Source organism: Gorilla gorilla, chromosome 13 (assembly GCF_029281585.2).
Source record: "Gorilla gorilla gorilla isolate KB3781 chromosome 13, NHGRI_mGorGor1-v2.1_pri, whole genome shotgun sequence".
Taxonomy (NCBI): Eukaryota; Metazoa; Chordata; class Mammalia; order Primates; family Hominidae; genus Gorilla; species Gorilla gorilla.
This window is the reverse complement of record NC_073237.2, coordinates 96228432-96246884: the sequence shown is the minus strand read 5'-3', so window position 1 is coordinate 96246884 and position 18453 is coordinate 96228432. Positions and strand designations below refer to the sequence as shown.

General features: G+C 36.8%; 1 protein-coding gene across 3 annotated transcripts in view; it reads right to left on the bottom strand.

The window, feature by feature from the left end:
* The window catches only part of STX17 (syntaxin 17), a 65013-nt gene that overhangs the window by 43646 nt on the left and 2914 nt on the right, over positions 1-18453 (bottom strand). For all 3 annotated transcript variants that reach the window (XM_004048348.5, XM_063696623.1, XM_063696622.1), the window contains exon 2: positions 12631-12815. In XM_004048348.5, coding sequence (XP_004048396.2) covers positions 12631-12753 — 123 coding nt within the window. In that variant the 5' untranslated portion in view covers positions 12754-12815. The remainder of the gene's footprint in view (positions 1-12630; positions 12816-18453) is intronic.

Sequence of the window (18453 nt, the reverse complement as noted above, 5' to 3'; positions counted from 1 at the left end):
ACTTTACACATTCCCAAAACATCAACTTAGAAATAATTTGAAAGGACAGAAATATAAAAATTCCCTCATATATGCATAGAAAACATAGATTATAAGAGTAGAGCATTAAAAAAATATCTAGGGCATTTTTATATTCCTTGTTCTGCACATTCTTAAAATTTGGTAAAGAATGATGTAGCAAAAACTTCTTTTGATACTCCTAAAATTTTTACATAATCTAAGAACTAAACAATAACTATTAAGCTTAAAACAATTAGACCGGCCAGGCGCGGTGGCTCATGCCCGTAATCCCGGCACTTTGGGAGGCTGGGGCAGGTGGATCACCTGAGGTCAGAAGTTTGAGACCAGCCTAGCCAACACGGTGAAACCCCGTCTCTACTAAAAGTACAAAAAAATTATCTGGGCGTGATGGCAGGTGCCTGTAATCCCAGCTACTTGTGAGGCAGAGGCAGGAGATTGCTTGAACCTGGGAGGTGGAGGTTGCAGTGAGCCAAGATCGTGCCACACTGCACTCCAGCCTGGGCAACAGAGTGAGACTCCTTCTCAAAAAATAAATAAATAAATAAAAATATTTTAAAAAATTAGACCATATTGAAAATGTATTTACCAAACATAAATTTAAAACCATTACCAAACCACTTTCATTTATAAGAAAAATTTAATTGATGCCATCAGATCCAGTGTGAAAGCTCTTTTAGGCAGTGTTATAACAGTAATAAAAGTTTGAGAAAGGAAGCCAGAGATTCATGTTTGAAAATAAACCACTTTTAAATTAATTGCCCACTACTAACCTGTTGTGATATTTTAAGAAAAATTAACACTAAGGAAACAGAGTTGAGAATTTGTAGTTGCCAAGGCTATCAGAATTCATGGATCAGACAATACCAGAGAGGAGAAGGCTGCATGGTGAAGGGCTAGTTGCACTGAGAGGAGAGGAATACACTGAGAGAGAAATCCAGAGATCTGCAGGGTTTTCCTTTTGAGTCTTCAACAAAGGACTCCTCCACACATGCATGTGAGGGAACAACCCGTGGTCAGAAAAAGAACAGGTAGAATAATTCCTGAAGATCACCCAAGGCTAGAAATGGTACATGTGACCACAAGTCAGAGTGGAAAAACCTTGGAATACACTGAGTATCAGGTAGAATACTCCAAAGTATTGCTCTCCGTAGGAAAAAATTAGCCCTGAAGTAAAGGCTGTTCTGGTCCTAAGCAAGAAAGGTTAAAAGAAAGACTCAAGGCTGGGCGCAGTGGCTCACGCCTGTAATCCCAGCACTTTGGGAGGCTGAAGCAGGCGGATCACAAGGTCAGGAGATCAAGACCATCCTGGCTAATACGGTGAAACCCCGTCTCTACTAAAAATACAAAAAAATTAGCCACGTGTGGTGGCGGGCACCTGTAGTCCCAGCTACTCAGGAGGCTGAGGCAGGAGAATGGTGTGAACCTGGGAGGCAGAGCTTGCAGTGAGCCCAGATTGTGTCACTGCACTCCAGCCTGGGCAACAGAGCGAGACTCTGTCAGAAAAAAAGAAAGACTCAAAAGGATCAAACTGTTCCCAACGAAACTGTGTTTCAGAATAAAGCTAAAAAATATTTAAACAAATTAAAAAATATTCAGTACCCAATAAAGTAAATTTCACAATGTCTGGTATCCAAAAGATAATTGCCATGCATGCAAAAAAGCAGAATAACATGATCTGCAATGAGAAAAACCAATCAACAGAAATAGACCCAGATATGATAGGGATAATGGAATTAATAAATGAGGATATTAAAAACAGTTATGATATGTTCCATGTATTTAAGAAGGTAGAAGAAAATATAAGCACATTAGAAGAAAAGCCATATAAGATATTTTAAAATATTAAATTAATAGAATTTAAAAAAAGAGTACCTGAAATTAAAAAATGCACTAGATGGGATTAATAGCAGATAAGACAATGCAGAAGAAAAGATTAGTAAACCTAAGGACACAGCAATAGAAACTATCCAAAATGAAACACACAGAGAAAAATAAGTTGAAAATAAATTAACCAAGATCAATAGTCATGGGCCAAATGAAAACAACATAAAACACATGTAACTGGACTCCATGAGAGAAAAATAATTTGAAAAACTTAATGGCCAAAGATTTTCTACATTTGAGAAAAACAAGAAAACCATAGATCCAAGAAGCTCAAAGGACAAGAAAAATGAAGAAAGCTATACTAATGCACATTACAGTAAAATTACTTAAAATAAATAAAGAAAAACATCTTAAAAACGGGAAGAAAAAAGACACATGAAATACGAAGAAACAAAGATAAGAATGACAGAAGACTTCTTGTGAGAAACAATCCAAGCCAGAAGACAGTGGGACAACATCTTGGAAGTATTTGAAAATGACAGAAAATGCAACCTAGAATTCTATCCCCAGAGAAAGTTTTTTCTTAAATAAGGCAAAATAAAGATATTTTTAAACATTAAAAAGCTGATAGAATCCATCACCAGCAGAAAGGTGTGCTAGAAGGAATGTTTAAAAAGTACTTCAAGTTGATAGAAAGGGGATACCTGACAGAAACCGGATTCTACACAAATGAATGAAGAGCATTGAAAATGGCACATACGGATATATATGTAAATATAAATATTTTTCCTTATTTTTACAATCTCTTTGAAAAATAACACAATTTAAAGCAAAAATAACAAAAACAAATGGGGCTGACAATGTATGCAGAAGTAAAATGTATAGCAACCACAGTAAAAAGACCCTAAGAGAGGACCTAGAAGTATACTGTTAGAAGGTTCTTATATGTGAAGTGAAATATATAACATTACTTGAAAATAGACTGTGATGTTAAAGATGTATACTCTGAACCATAAAGCAACCACTAAAAAAATAAAAAATAAAAAACCAAGAGCTATAGTAAGCCAGCAAAAGGAAAAAAATTGAATCATAAAAAATATTTGATTAATCCAAAAGAAAGAGGGAAAAGAGAACAGATGGACAAATAGACAAAAATAGCAAGACGGTAGATTTAAAGATAATCATTTGACAAAACTGAACATTTATTCATTATAAAAACTCTCAGCAAACTAAAAAATAGAAGTTAACTTCCTCAACCTGACAGCAGGAATCTACAAAAACCCTACATTTAACACCATACTTAAGTGGTGAAAGACCATTCTCTAATATTGGGAAGAAGGTAAGGATGTCTGATCTCACCATTCTTACTCAACTTCATACTGGAGGCCCTAGCCAGGGCAATAAGGTTAAAAAAGGAAGGAAGGATGAAAGAAGGGAGAGAGGGTGGGTGGGGCAAAGACTAGAAAAAAATAAAATTGTCTTCACAGATTACATGATTGTCTACATAGAAAATATCAAAGAATCTACAGAAAGCTATATAATATTAAAAGGTGGCCCAATGATTGCAGGCCATAAACTGAGAATTACTTGTATCATGAAGATAAGTAATATCTACCCCATAGGGTAGGTAAGAGTAACTCAACTCACTATGCTTACCAAATATCAAAAATAGAAAACCAACAACACAAAGAATATATCTCAGGAATGTTCTGAATCTAATGCATTAGAAACTATTAACTGATGGTGTCTGTGATATTATGATTATATAAATATTACATATATATAATATATATACATTGGTCTTTGTCCACAGTTCCTTGATCATAACTCCCATGGCCCATGTGGGACACATGACAGACACATGTCTTTTGTTACAATGCTGGGGCACTTTCAGTGTCCAAAGTAGACCTCAGGAAACAGAATCTCTCTCTGACCTCCTGCCCTCCGAACCTGCCAATGGCAGGACTCTAAACTGATTGTGGGTCATAAGACACTCATTCCAGAGGGGGTCCTGCCCCATACCCTGGAGGAAGAAACATTACATGGAGAGGCCAATAAGAATCTGAACAGACAGGCCTTGTTGGGTTTCTCCACTCAGTCTGTTAGTATTAGATCATACCCTTTTTGTCCAATCACATTTTGACATGGTTGTCCATGCTTCCATCATGCCTATCCAATGAAGTCTCCATAAGAGGTAGAAGAGGACAGAATTTAGAGAGCTTCCAGAGAGATGATCACATGGAGGTTCCTGAAGGGTGGTGTCTCCAGGGAGGACATGGAAGCTCTGCACCCATTCCCTCATACCTCACCTTATGCATCTCTTCAGCTGTATCCCTTGTAATATCCTTTATAAAGAACTGGTAAATTGTCTCCCTGAGTTCTGTGAGCCATCCCAGCAAATTAATCGAGCCCAAAAAGGGATCGTGGGAACTCCAACTTGAAGCTGGTTGTTTAGAAGTTCCAAGGGCCTGGACTTGTGACTGGTGGGAGGGAAGGGTGTGGTCTTGTGGGACTTGGCTCTCAAACTGTGGTTTCTGAGGCTATCTCTAGGTAGATAGCACCAGAATTGAATTCAACTGGAAGATACCTAAGCTAGGGTCTGTTGAACTGATTGCTTGCTTGAAATATGGGGAGAAACTCACACACATTTGGTCACAGAAGTCTTCTGTGTTGGTGACTGTTGTTGTTGAGTGAGAGTATAAGAGAAAACATGTTGTGTGTTGATTTTTCCATTCACAGTGTCTATGCTGAATGCCTGGGTAAACTAACTTACTTGTTATATTCTCCACTTCCAAGTATCAACCTTGCATGCAGGTTTTTTTCATATAATATCTTAATCTTCACAATAATCTTATGAGGAAGATTATAATTTTACTATTACAACTGTCTAATATCATAGACATTTGCAGCTTTCCCATGAATTATTAAAATGTGAATGTTCAAGTACTACGCTCACTACCTGGTGAAATCATTTGTACATCAAACCCCAGCAACACACAATTTACCCATGTGATATTCCTGCCCATATACTCCCTGAACCTAAAATAAAAGTTGGAAGAAAAAAAAGAGAGGAAAGGAAAGAGAGAAAAGAAACAGAAGATGAAGGAGGACATAGAAAAGGGAATAAAAAAGTGTTGTTAAAAACAATTTGGTTCTACAGGTTTTGAGAGGTTTATTTGTCAGTGTCATTTGAAAAGTTCCACCAGGGGACAAGAACAATTTTCTTCATCTTTTTAAAATTCAGATGAGTTTATTCGTCAGTGTTTATACTGCTTCCACTGCCCAGACCTTGGGAAGAACAACTTTTGACTTGTGTGACAGACACCACACCATGGCCCTCCAGGTTTGGAGATGGAGCACTCAGTCTAATTTTAGCAGTAAGATTAGACTAGTGAATGATAGTCGCACTTCTTCCTTCTTCAAAAGCATGGATGGGGAAGACCTTCCTTAAGCTGAGTGATTCCATCTTGCCCACCCCTTGCTGCCCCTGGAATGGGGCTCTGCAAGTTGCTGTCTCCACAGGGCTTAGGTCCTGATAAGAGGCCAACTGTGAGACAGTGGCATTTAGGACTACACATGTGGGACACATGACAGACACAGAGGATGACTTGACAGAGATATCTTCAGCTTCCTTCCTGTCTTCTTGATGTTCTCGTTCAGCAAGAATATACCCTTCTAGGTTGTTATAGTTTGACAGTAGATAAGGACAATTTTAGTTAGTTCAATCAATATCTATTGAGCACGTACTATGTGACAGGCATTGGAAATACAGATAGGCGTTGGGGAAAATGTCAAAGTCCTTGCCTCCTTCAGTCTACAGTCAGGAAGGCAGTAAACATCCCTCATTTGCAAAATATTTTGTACCCCTCCACTCTCACCAAATATGGTCACATCTTCCAATACACAGACTGACTCCTGTCCCCTTTGAGTAAATAAAAAAAGGAAATCTTTGATGACCAGGAGATAAATAATCTGAAAGGCAAAACAAAAACAACAAACATGTTAATGTTAAATCTATGAACCTTAAGGTCTGTGGCCCAGTACTGTGTAAGGGTGGTGTGTTTATATCTGACTAGGGATGGTATCATCAGGACGTGCTAAGTAGGAAGTAACTGAGCTATGCAATAAACAGTGTCTGAAAGGTGACAAATGATAGGGTGGATATTGTCAACGGATGTAAAAGAGAAAGCAAAACTGTTCAACTCCATATTTTTTCCACCTTCCTTCTTTACTGAGGAAAATGATCTTCAAAATACAAAAATCTAAAATAAAATTAAGAGGAAAATAAAAACAAAGGAAGATTAAGAACAAACCTAGATACTTCAGATGAGTTCAAGTCAACAGGCCCAGGGAAATTAACACTCGAGAGAACCAAAAGACCTTGCAAATGTGATCACAGAAATATCTCTGCTTATCTATGAAGAACTGCAAAGAATTGGTAAGGTTCCTAAAGACTTGCAAATATTGACCCAATTTTCACAAAAGAAAGTATATTTAAAACACTGCAGGCTGTAAATCTTAATGTGAATCTTGGGGAAAATTCCATACTAGATAATTAGTGAGATGGTTTGGGAGAGCGTGTGGAAATGGTGACAGTATACCAGTGTGCTCTGGCCCCTTCCTGTCCAACATTTTCATCAATGACTTCAAAACAAAGAATGCATAATTATCAAATTTGCACATAACATAAATTAGAAGGATTAACATAGATGAAAGGTCACAATTCCATATAATAACAAATATAACAATGATAACTGTAAAGTCCAGCATTTAAATTAAAAAGAGCAATTGCACCAGTATAAGAAATAGGTGTGATCTGATTCAATACATGTAATTCATATAAAAAAAAGTCTTATGGAATTCATTTAATTGATTACAAAGTCAATTAAAAAGCTGTCAGTATAGAGTGGCTTCTAAAATGATGTAATCTTAGGCTCTATACATGTATATTCATTCATTCAACACACTTTTTTTCAGAAGCACACTACATTTCAAGCATGTTAGAAGTTTAACACATTTACTAACATAGGGATCTCAAGCAAGTAATTTACTCTAAATCTTTCTCCACCTAAAAAGCGAAGGCAATAACAATAACTAACCTATAATGATGCTGTAAGGATTAAATGCTATGATGTATAAAAACACCTAACACAGCACTCAGCAAATGAAAACAACTACCACCTCCACTGTTATTATTTTCTCACCTGTCAAGAAAACTAGAAGAGATTCCTATTTCAAGTGGAGGATGAACTAGATGAACTTATTTCTTATTACAACAAATTACAAGAAAAATAAGGAACAATTCAGATTCCTACTGTTTACATGATTTTATAACTAAATTAGGATACACTATTAAAAGTTATCAATCCAAATGTTTGAGGAGGAAAAAAAACTTAAAATGATTTAGTGATATGTGTGAAAAAAATTACAACTCCTTACAAATTTAGTTAAGTTGAGATCCCTGACAAGCATTGCTAAACAGCACTACTTTTACAAAATATCATTTTGATACTGTCTCTTTGCATGGTGGCACTAGAGAGGTAGGTTGAAGCAGTGCCATAATTTAGCCAATTACTATGCTTTGGGTTGCAAACAACAGAAAACCCAAAATTAAAAATGGCTTTAATAATAAGTATTTATTATCTCACATACAAAGCAATCTAGAAGTAGAATAATTCTACATTAGTTTAATTCAGAAGCTTACAAGGTCATTAAGTGTCCAAGTTCTATGTTGCTGCTTTACTACTTTCAATAAGGAGCTTTTGTCCTCAGATTTGTCCCCTAATAGCTGCAAGAGGATTGGTTACAGTTCTAGATACAACAGGAAGACACAAAAGACCAAGAAGAAGAAGGGGACTGTTTCCTTCCACGCATATCTGTATATCTTCATAACAGTAGGAAAATCTTTCCAGTTTCCACACCCCAAACAGATTTTCCCTCAGGTATAACTGGCCAGAACTACAGGATATGTCTATTGTTCACTGGTAACCAAACACTGACAAGATTGGAATTACCACATTTATCAGACCATTATCATTCACCACCTGTGCTGAGGCTTGCCTATCTTGAAACACAAAGGAAGGAAACTGAATGGGGTTCTGTCAGAAAAAAGGAACGAGGTTGGGAAAGGTGATTAAAAGATCAAAGCAGATACTCACACACTAAAAAGAGAAATGAAAAATACTTTCATTGTAATCACAGATTAACAATAAATAAGACTGATTATGTCTGACTTTATACTATATAGTTCAGATTTCATGTTGCTTGAATAGCCCATGCCATCCATTTTCATAGTAATTATATGCTGCCTCTTATCATTTTTTGACTATTTCCTATCTTATTTCCTTAACTGGACTGCAAACTTCTTGAGAATTAAAAATCTATCTTTTACATATTCTTCAATGCTAACAATCTAAGAAATAGCAAACATCAATAAATATTTACGAAAAGCTAACATTTATTTCCTATAATAAATAATCTCCCTTCTCATTAAACCTGGCAGATTCAACACAAATATTCATCTCTACTCTTTTCCAAAATCCCACTAAATGACAACAAAGAACTTTAGAAAGTATAAATTCACAAGAATGAGAATAGAATAGAAGACATCAACTGACAAAAAAATTTAACATTTTGCAACATTTTGCAAACTAGAAAGAGTATGGATATGTTGTAATTGACTCAGCAAACCAAAGAAAGCTAAAATGTAAGCCTGCAAAAGGGGTACATGGTAGGGAAGAGTGGCAATGAGAAGCAAGCCACAGCCAAGCATGGTTGTTCATGTCTGTAATCCTAGCACTTTGAGAGGCCAATGCAGGAGGATCACTTGAGGCCAGCGCTTTGAGATGGGATGGGCCTGGGCAGCATGGTGAGACCTCGTCTCTAAAAAACAACTAAGCAACTGAAGGTACCAGCTACCAGGTAACCAGATGGAAGTGTATGGTGGGGCAAAAAGCAAAAGGATTGGTTGAAAGTTTATGTAATGAACAGGTAGTCCACCAGATCCCCTCTATACTTGCCCGAGTAACTGCCCTGTTCCATCACTGCACAAGACAATACTATAGAAGACAGCCTCTGGAGAGGCTAGAGAAGCTAAGGACCCTGGACACCAAGCACAGCTAAGGGCAGGGATCAATTACCACACCACAACCAGGAAGATTAAGCCTGGACAATAAATATCTGAATGGTGGTGAGCCTGCTCACCTCTTCACCTACTTTCCTTCCCCTGGCTTAAAAGGCTGGTCACAAAATTCATACTATATCCACCCCTCCAACCTCCTCACCCAACCCCTGCCACAACTATCACCGTTGAAAAAATAAACACACCCCAACAGGTAGGAGATGGAGGACTGCTCTTTCTTAAAACTGAACAGCTAACAAGACCTAGAGTTACTGACATCTAGTGGTTCTCCAATTAAAATAGATTCTCAGCTATTCAACCCTCCAGACAGCAAAGCCCCCACCCTAACCTGTTACCCGCATGCATACACACAAACACATTTACACACATACCTTCCAATCAGCACTCTTAAATATCAACAGCCAGCCAAGAAGAGCCTACAATACTATATGCTGAAACAGAAGAAAGAGAGAGAGAGAAGAAAGAAAAAACGGACTTGGGAAAAACAGGACAAAGAAGCAGAAGAAAACTTATAAAAAAAAAAAACTATAGAAAGATGTTATGATACAGCATCCACGAAATGAAAACAGAATTCTCTTTAAAAGAAAAGGAGAGGCCAGACATGGTTGTTCACATCCATAATCCTAGCACTTTGAGGGGCCAACGCAGGAGGATCACTTGAGGCCAGGGCTTTGAGATGAGATAGGCCTGGGCAGCATAGTGAGACCCCGTCTCTACAAAAATATTTAAAAATTAGCTGAACATGGTAGAGGACACCTGAAGTCTTAGCTATTCAGGAAGCTGAGACAGGAGGATTGCTTTAACTTAGGAGTTTAACATTACAGTGAGCTATGATTGCACCACTGCACTCCAGCCTGGGCAACAGAGTGAGACTCTGTTTCTATTTTAAAAAGAGAGAGAGACAACAAATGCACTGAGAGAAAAAAGAACACAGAAAAGGTATGATTCTGGCTATTCCATCCAAGCTGGAATGTGGATGTGATGGCTAGTGCTGGAGTAGCCATTTTACACACAAGGTAGAACCAAGTTGAGGATGGGAGAGCAAGATAAAAACAGCCTGGGTCTTTGATGATTGCTGAGCAGCCACTGTACCCCAGACTGCCTCTGTTACTATGAGATTAAAAACAAAAGCAAAACAAAACAAAAACCTCTATCTTATTTAACATATGATTTTTGAGTTTTCTGCCTCTTGTACCTTATCCATATAACTAATACAGTATGTGCTACACAGTAAGTTTTTCCCCAAATCCCTACAATACGAAACAAAGAAAATTATGTTCCAGGCTTACTATCTTGTCATTCCTACTAACAATGCTTAAGTCTATCTTACATTAGCCAAGAAAGCTGAATGCTAACACTTCAAATTTCAGGATTACATTCTAATCAAGTTTATCATGTATAATAAAATGAAGGACCTATGGAATACAGCTCCAGGTGTCCACAGCACACTACGCTCATTGTTTTCAGATGTTGCAGAATCACTCCACTAAGGCTTACCTTCAATTTCCCTTCAGTCTGACTTTCTTCTTTTAAATTCATATCGGATGACTGATGTCCAGCATAATAAATATTTTATCTTTCTACACCTTTCCCCTAAGAATAATATGCCTTTTTGAAAGTGAGGCACTGTCAGACACCTGGAGTCCAAACTTAGTTCTTAACTCTTTTGTCCAGAGTGAGCCCTGCAGCTTTTAAATGTTTTTACATTTCCATAACATATCTATTAAAATAAGCTATTCAATCCTATATAGATAAAAAAAAGTCACTTTTATAATTAAGCTAGACATCCTAGAGACAGTGGAATGATCAAGGATATGGAATAAAACCTAGATCAGTATAAAATTAACTGTTTGGCTTAAGATGATATCACCTACAATTATTCTGATACTGTCTAAAAATTCCACAGTAACTAAAAATTTCATAAAATGCTAAAGAAAAAAATGTCTGGCAGAGATGGATGGATGTAACTCTGGAATAATCTTCTTGTGACCTCTGGCACAACTAATAAAATCAGTAATATAACCATTCTATCCCCACCCACCTGGCTTTTCCATTGATGACTGATTGGGTGGTACATGTAGCAAGGATCTGAGGGTACTGACAGCAGGCATTTTTGTATAGAATAAACATAAGAAAAAGGAAATCAAAGACAGACATGCCAAACCTCAAAGGAAAAGTAGGACAACAAAGGAAAGAAATGGCCTTAATTTGCTTCCATTCATGTTAAAAAGAACCCATTTACTAAACAACTCCTTATCCATCCTTAAAAGTCACAGTATTACTTATTGCTTGTAAGTAAAGAAGAAAGAAATTCAAGGATGACAAAATACTAATCCTAAATTCTAGAAAGACTTCAAATATTCGCATTAAACTTTTCATTTTAATATTCTCAGAACTGATTTTCTCCACTTTTAAAAGGACTTGAATTCCAGAAAGACAGATGGTATCTATGGAAGAAAAAGGTACACTTTTCTGACTTCTATATGCTACTGAGTTGAGTAATGAATAATGTTTATATTGAAAGGCTTAATGACCATATCCTCCACTCCCAACCTTCAAAAGAATGAATGAATGAATGAATGAATGAATAAATAAATAAATAAATAAATAAATAAATGGAGGTTCTGCAGCTTAACACTTATGTTGGGAAAAGTCTTTTTGAAACAAAAAATATCACTGGCCTGTCACACAGCAAATAAGACAACATAATCTGCCAAATTAATGCTCAGTACTGAGTAAACTTGATGTTTCCAAAAATGCCACAACCACTTCACCAGAGCATAGAGGTTCTATGCAACCTCTCTCATAGTCCCTGAGACTAATTCATCTTCTCTCTACCTATTTCCTCAACTGACTTAGGCAGTACTTCTCAATTGTGAGCTTTCCTCAAAGGGAAGCTGTGAAGTAAGGAAATTCCCTCATATCTCACAATGATTTACTTCTTTAATGTATGTATACCTAAAGAGGATACGAGTTACTGAAAGACACACACTCAAAGTTCAAAAACTTGCCATGGGGTGAATGAAATTAAGGCAGGTACATTAGCCAAAGTTCTCTGCCTTTACATTATAGTGCACCATCAATCAATTTGTATCTTAATTATTAACTGCCTGAAACCTCAATATGTACAATTAAAAAGGTATAGACTTGGCCAGGCGTCACGGCTCACACCTGTAATCCCAACACTTTGGAAGGCAAAACAGGAGGACAGCTTGTGGCCAGGAGTTCAAGACCAGCCTGGGCAACAAAGCAAGAACTTGTTTCTCCAAAAAAAAAAAAATAAGTTAGCCATGGATAGTGGTGTGTAGATAGCTTGAGCCCAGAAGTTTGAGGTTGCAGTGGGCTATGATCATGCCACTGCACTCCAGCCTGGGCAACAGAGCGAGACCTTGTCTCTCAAACAAACAAACAAACAAAAAAGCATAGACTCTATTCCTATATCCCTTCCCAGAAAAAGGAATATATGAGAGGTATATATGCAGAACAGAAAAACCAGCTAAAAAATGCATAATGTTGCTAAATCAATAGGAGCTAGGTGTTTCAGCAATGCCTCTTATCTAATACTCTAAATTTAGCTGAAATGAACAACCAATATAAATCAAACTATGTAACTATTTCTTGTGGTAGTAAATGAAACAGCTCACCTTCTCAATATTTATCTGGTGCTTTCTTAACCTTTCCAGGTCTGTTGGGATTACTATCTTAATGAATTTCTGGATAGCTGGTTCAAGACGGCGTAATTTCACTTTTTCTTCATCTTCAGACATCCTAAAAAAATGTTGTATGACCTCCCTGGTAACAGCTGTCTTCTCCACTCATATAGAAAAACCTAAAAGAAAAATATTTCTTTAAGAATGTTTTCAAATCCGTTTCCACTATTTTTAAAAGCCAACGATTAGTTTTACAATTTATTCTAAATCAATAAATAGAAATAAATATTTCTAATGCTGACCTTGAGTGACTTGTTTTTTCTTTATGAAACCACTGATTTTTAAATCTTTTTCTCTTTACAAAAATTATATTTTAGAATGTTCAGACAATATAAATAAATGAAGAATAAAATAAAGTCAGCAGTCATCTCCTCACCTTTTACAAAGAGTACAAAATGTACTCTTTACATTTTGGCATACGTCTCTCCAGGTCTTTTTCTATGTAAGTTGGTATGTATGTATATAAATACTTTTAAAAAAGCTAGGAGTATACTGTCCAAGTTTTCATTTTCTGATCTATCTTGGACATTGAATAACCTTTTTAAAAAAGGTATCAAATGGCTTAACACTGATGCTTGTATCAAACTTCATGTCTAATGTCATCATAATGTAACTTTGTAATTACACAACTTCAAATATATTATAACATAATATGCAACTTTTCTCATTGATGTGCTTTAAATTGCCTCTTCCATTTTCAATAAAGTGATTAGTATTGCCTACAACTGATTCAAAAAACCAGTGACAGAGCTGGAATAAGAACCCAGATTTTCTGAAATTACATTGAAATACTTTTTCCACTTCACCAGTAGTTTCCTACTAGTGTTCCAGAAAGTCCAAGGGTATGCATGTGGGGCCAGAGTACAAGGGTAGGGGCTAGAGGTGAGTAGGTTCCAGGACTCCACCCCCTACTTCAGTTGTAGAAACTTTACTTACAACTATTTTATAAATTGGAGCTTATCAGAGCTTATATAAATAATGGGCTTCACAGCTTAACCAAGCTTGAAAGCCACCATTGTACACCATGCTTTCATGCCATTTCATTAGCCACAACCTCACCCATGTTTAAAAAATTTTAAGTTGAGTATGTTAATACTGCTGAGTTATGCTGTCTTAGTCCAGGGTCTATAAAGATAGGAATTCACATACAGACTTTGTGGAGCCACTGAATCCTTATGAAAAATTGTGAATGAAGGGGCCGGGTACAGTGGCTCATGTCTGTAATACCAGCACTTTGGGAGGCCAAGGCGGGAGGACCACTTGAGCCCATGAGTTCATGGCCAGCCTGGGCAACATGCCAAAATCCCATCTCTACCAAAAAAAAAAGAAAAAAAAAGTGAATGTAGTTTATTTTGGAGAATAGAGTCCATTGTTTCAAGGGATTCTCAGAGATCTATCATCCCCAAAACATTAAATATTTATCCCCTTTCTTTCACAGTTGAAAATCTTGATGTGTTGGTTATATAAACTGCCTCCAGTACCTACCCATTGGTAACTTGGTTTTTATGTTTGATACAAGCTCAAAAGTCAAAAAGGAAAATCTCCAGGTACAAAAACAAAGAGGGTAAAACAGGTGCAACAGTGAATGGAAACTGGGGACATATGGAGAAATTCATTACCAAAAGAGACCATCCACAGACCCAACAAAACAGGAAAATTCATACCTAATGGACTAAAGATAATAAAATAATTTAAAAAAGAAACTAAAGTAAGTATATTTTTAAATATCCAAAAACATTCTATTCCAAAAAGGAATAGAATCTTTTAAAAAAATAGATATTATGAAACAGTAAGAGGCCAGCCTGAATATAAACCAAGTAAAACTTCTAGAAATGAAAATCTCAAAAGATGTGTTAAACAGTAAATTATATAGATAAGAAACAATTATTGATTGGAAGAAATCACTCAGAACACAGAGGAATAAAAAGATGAAAAGTATAAAGAAGAAGATAAAAGACATAAAGGATAAAATGAGAAGCTTAATAACAAGTAGGAGTCCCAGAAAGAAAGAACAAAGAAAACAGTAAGAAGGAATTATTCAAAGAGAATATACTGATAATTAAAATGTAAGACCTCAAACTGAAAAAGCACATCAGCCTCAAGTAGCATACATTAAAAAGAAACAAAATTTGCCTAAATACATGGAAGGGAAATTGCAAAACATTAAAGAACAAGAATCATTAAAAAAATGAGAGATAAAAGACCGATAAAGCAATAATAGATTGCTTTTAAAAGCAAGATATTAAAAGACAGAAATACCTTCAAAGTGCTGAGAGAGTTGGTATATTCCCAGGTAAATTATCATTTAGAATGAAAGCAAAATAATCATTTTCAGACATACAAGGACTAAGAGAGTTTATTACCAAGCCCCTCATTAAAAGTACTTAAAGGAATATTTCAACAATAAAGAAAATAAACCCAAAGGAGTGGAATAGCAAGGAGCAATGAATAGAATAAACTGTTAACGGATAGAATAAATGGGTGGATGAAAGAACAAAGAAAATAAAACATTTATTTTGAATAGTGTGATGAAGTATAATAAAAATGTTTCCGTGTAAATAATTTTCTATAATTACGTAGATGCTTCACAATTTTACAAATTGGCTATTGTTGGCTATTTAGGTTGTTTCTAATTTTCCACTATTATAAACTACAGTGTAATTACCCTGCTTACACATAAATCCACACTGCTGCCTATAATTATTTCTTTAAAACAATCAACAAAGACACAACCTGTATAAAGGGAGAAAATATTTGCCAACTAGTCATCCAACAAGGGACTAATATCTAGAATGTATGAGAAACTCAAACAACTCAACAGCAAAGAAACAAATAGTTCCATTAAAAAGTGGGCAAAGAATCTGAATAGACATTTCTCAAAAGAAGACATACAAATGACCAAAAGGTATTTTTTTAAATGCTCAACATCATTAATCAGGGAAATGCAAATCAAAACCACAATGAGATACCATCTCACCCCAGTTACAATGGCTATCACCAAATGGATAAAAAATAACAAATGCTGGTGAGGATGTAGCAAAAGAGGCCTTTTTTTTTTTTCTTTTTAGATAGATTTTCGCTCTTGTCACCCAGGCTGGAGTGCAGTGGCACGATCTCAGCTTACTGCAACCTCTGCCTCCTGGGTTCAAGCAGTTCTCCTGCCTCAGCCTCCTGAGTAGCTGGGATTACAGGCACATGCCACCATGCCCAGCTAATTTTTTTGTTTTTAGTAGAGACGGGATTTTGCCATGTTGGCCAAGCTGGTCTCGAACTCCTGATCTCAGGTGATCCACCTGCCTCGGCCTCCCAAAGTGCTGGGATTACAGGCGTGAGCCACGACGCCTGGCGAGAAAGAGGACTCTTATACACTGTTGGTGGGAAATGTAAATTAGTACAGCCATTATGAAAAACAGTATGGGCTGGGTACGGTGGCTCATAGCTGTAATTCCAGCACTTTGGAAGGCTGAAGCAGGAGGATCACTTGAGGCCAAGAGTTTGAGGGCAGCCTGGGCAACATAGCAAGATCCTTCTTCTCTGAAAAATTTAAAAATTAGCTGGGTGTGGTGGTGGGTGCCTGTAGTCCCAGTGACGCCGAGGTGGGAAGATCCCTTGAGCCCTAAAGTGTGAGTCTGCAAGAAACAGTGTTCTTACTACTACACTACAGCCTAGGCAACACAGTGAGATCCTGTCTCAAAAAAAGAAAAAAAGAAAAGAAAAACTGTACAGAGGCTTCTCAAAAAATTAAAAATAAAACTACCATATGATCCAGCAATCCCACTACTGGGTATTTATCCAAAGGAAAAAAAATCAGTATATCAAAGAGATACCTACAGCCCCATGTTTATTGCAGCAGCATTCACAATAGCCAAGATATGGAATCAACCTAAGTGTCTGTCAATGGATGAATGGATAAAGAAAATGTGGTGTATATACACAATGAAATACCGTTCAGCCATTAAAAAAAAGAACGGGTCGGGCGCGATGGCTCACGCCTATAATCCAGCACTTTGGGAGGTGGAGGCGGGCCGATCGTGAGGTCAGGAGATCGAGACCATCCTGGCTAACATGGTGAAACCCCGTCTCTACTAAAAAATACAAAAAAATTAGCCAGGCGTGGTGGCATGCACCTGTATTCCCAGCTGCTCCGGAGGCTGAGGCAGGAGAATCGCTTGAACCCAGGAGGCGGAGGTTGCGGTGAACCCAGATCTCACCACTGCACTCCAGCTTGGGCAACAGAGCGAGACTCCGTCTAGGGAGAAAAAAAAAAAAAGAATGAAATCCTGTCATTTACAACAACATGGATGGAACATCTAGCCTGTACTCCCAGCTACTCAGGAAGCCGAGGTAGGAGGATCACTTGAGCCCAGAAATTAGAAGCCAGCCTGGGCAATATAATGAGACCTCCATTTCTAAATAAAAAGGGGGAAAAAAGTTGATCTCCTGGAGGTAGAGAGTAGAGTGATGGGAAGGGGCAGGAGGGACGAAGAGAAGTTGATTAATGGGTACAAACATACAGTTAGATAGAAGGAATACATTATTCATGTTTAATAACACAGTGAGGTAGCTATAGTTAACAATAATTTATTGCATATTTCAAAATAGCTAGAAGAGAAGATCTGAAGTGCTCCTAACACAAAGAAATAATAAATGTTTGACGTGATATATATCCCAAATACCCTGATTTGATCATTACACATTGTATGTATGTATCAAAATATCACATGTATCCCATAAATATGTAAAATTATTGTGTATTAATTGAAAAAAGTAACATAAAAATAAAAAATAAATATCTAGAAATAGAATTATTAGGTAGACAGATTTTTCAAGGTTTTTAAAATATATATATAGCCATATCCCACAAAAGGTTATGCCTATTATGTTCCTACCAGAAACATAACACAATGTCCATTTATCCATATTCCAAGCAATATACTTAGTCATTCTTAGACATGTCATTGGTGAAAAAAATGATGTCTCATTATTGCTTTACTTTGCATTCCTTAAATTACTAACAGGGTGGATTTATCAGCCATTTGCCTTTCTTTTTTTTTTTTCTTTTTTTTTGTTTTGAGACGGAGTCTCACTCTTTTGCCCAGGCTGGAGTGAAGTGGTGCGATCTCAGCTCACTGCAACCTCCGCCCCCTAGGTTCAAGTGACTCTCCTGCCTCAGCCTCCCAAGTAGCTGGGATTACAGGCACGTGCCACCACGCCCAGCTAATTTTTGTATTTTTAGTAGAGATGGGGTTTCACCATGTTGGCCAGGCTGGTCTCGAACTCCCGACCTCAGGTGATCCACCTGCCTCGGCCTCCCAAAGTGCTAGGATTACAAGCGTGAGGCACCATGTCCAGCTGCATTTCTTCTTTTTTTAATTTTTAATTTTTGTGGGTATATATTAGTAGTAGGTATATATTTATGGGATATTTGAGTTATTTTGATACAGGCATACAATGTGTAATAATCACATTAGGGTAAATGAGGTATCCATCACCTCAAGCATTTATTCTTTGTATTACAAACAATCCAGTTATACTCTTTTAGTTATTTTTAAATATACAATTGAATTATTATAGTCACCCTGTTCGGCTATCAAGTACTATATTTTATTCATCCTCTATCACTATTTTTTTGTACTCATTGCCTTGCTTCTTTCATGAATTGCCTGTTCATGTCATATGCATCTGTTTTTACTACAGGGGATGTCTTTCTCTTATTAACTCATAAAAGGCTATTACATGTTAAATGTATCAATTATT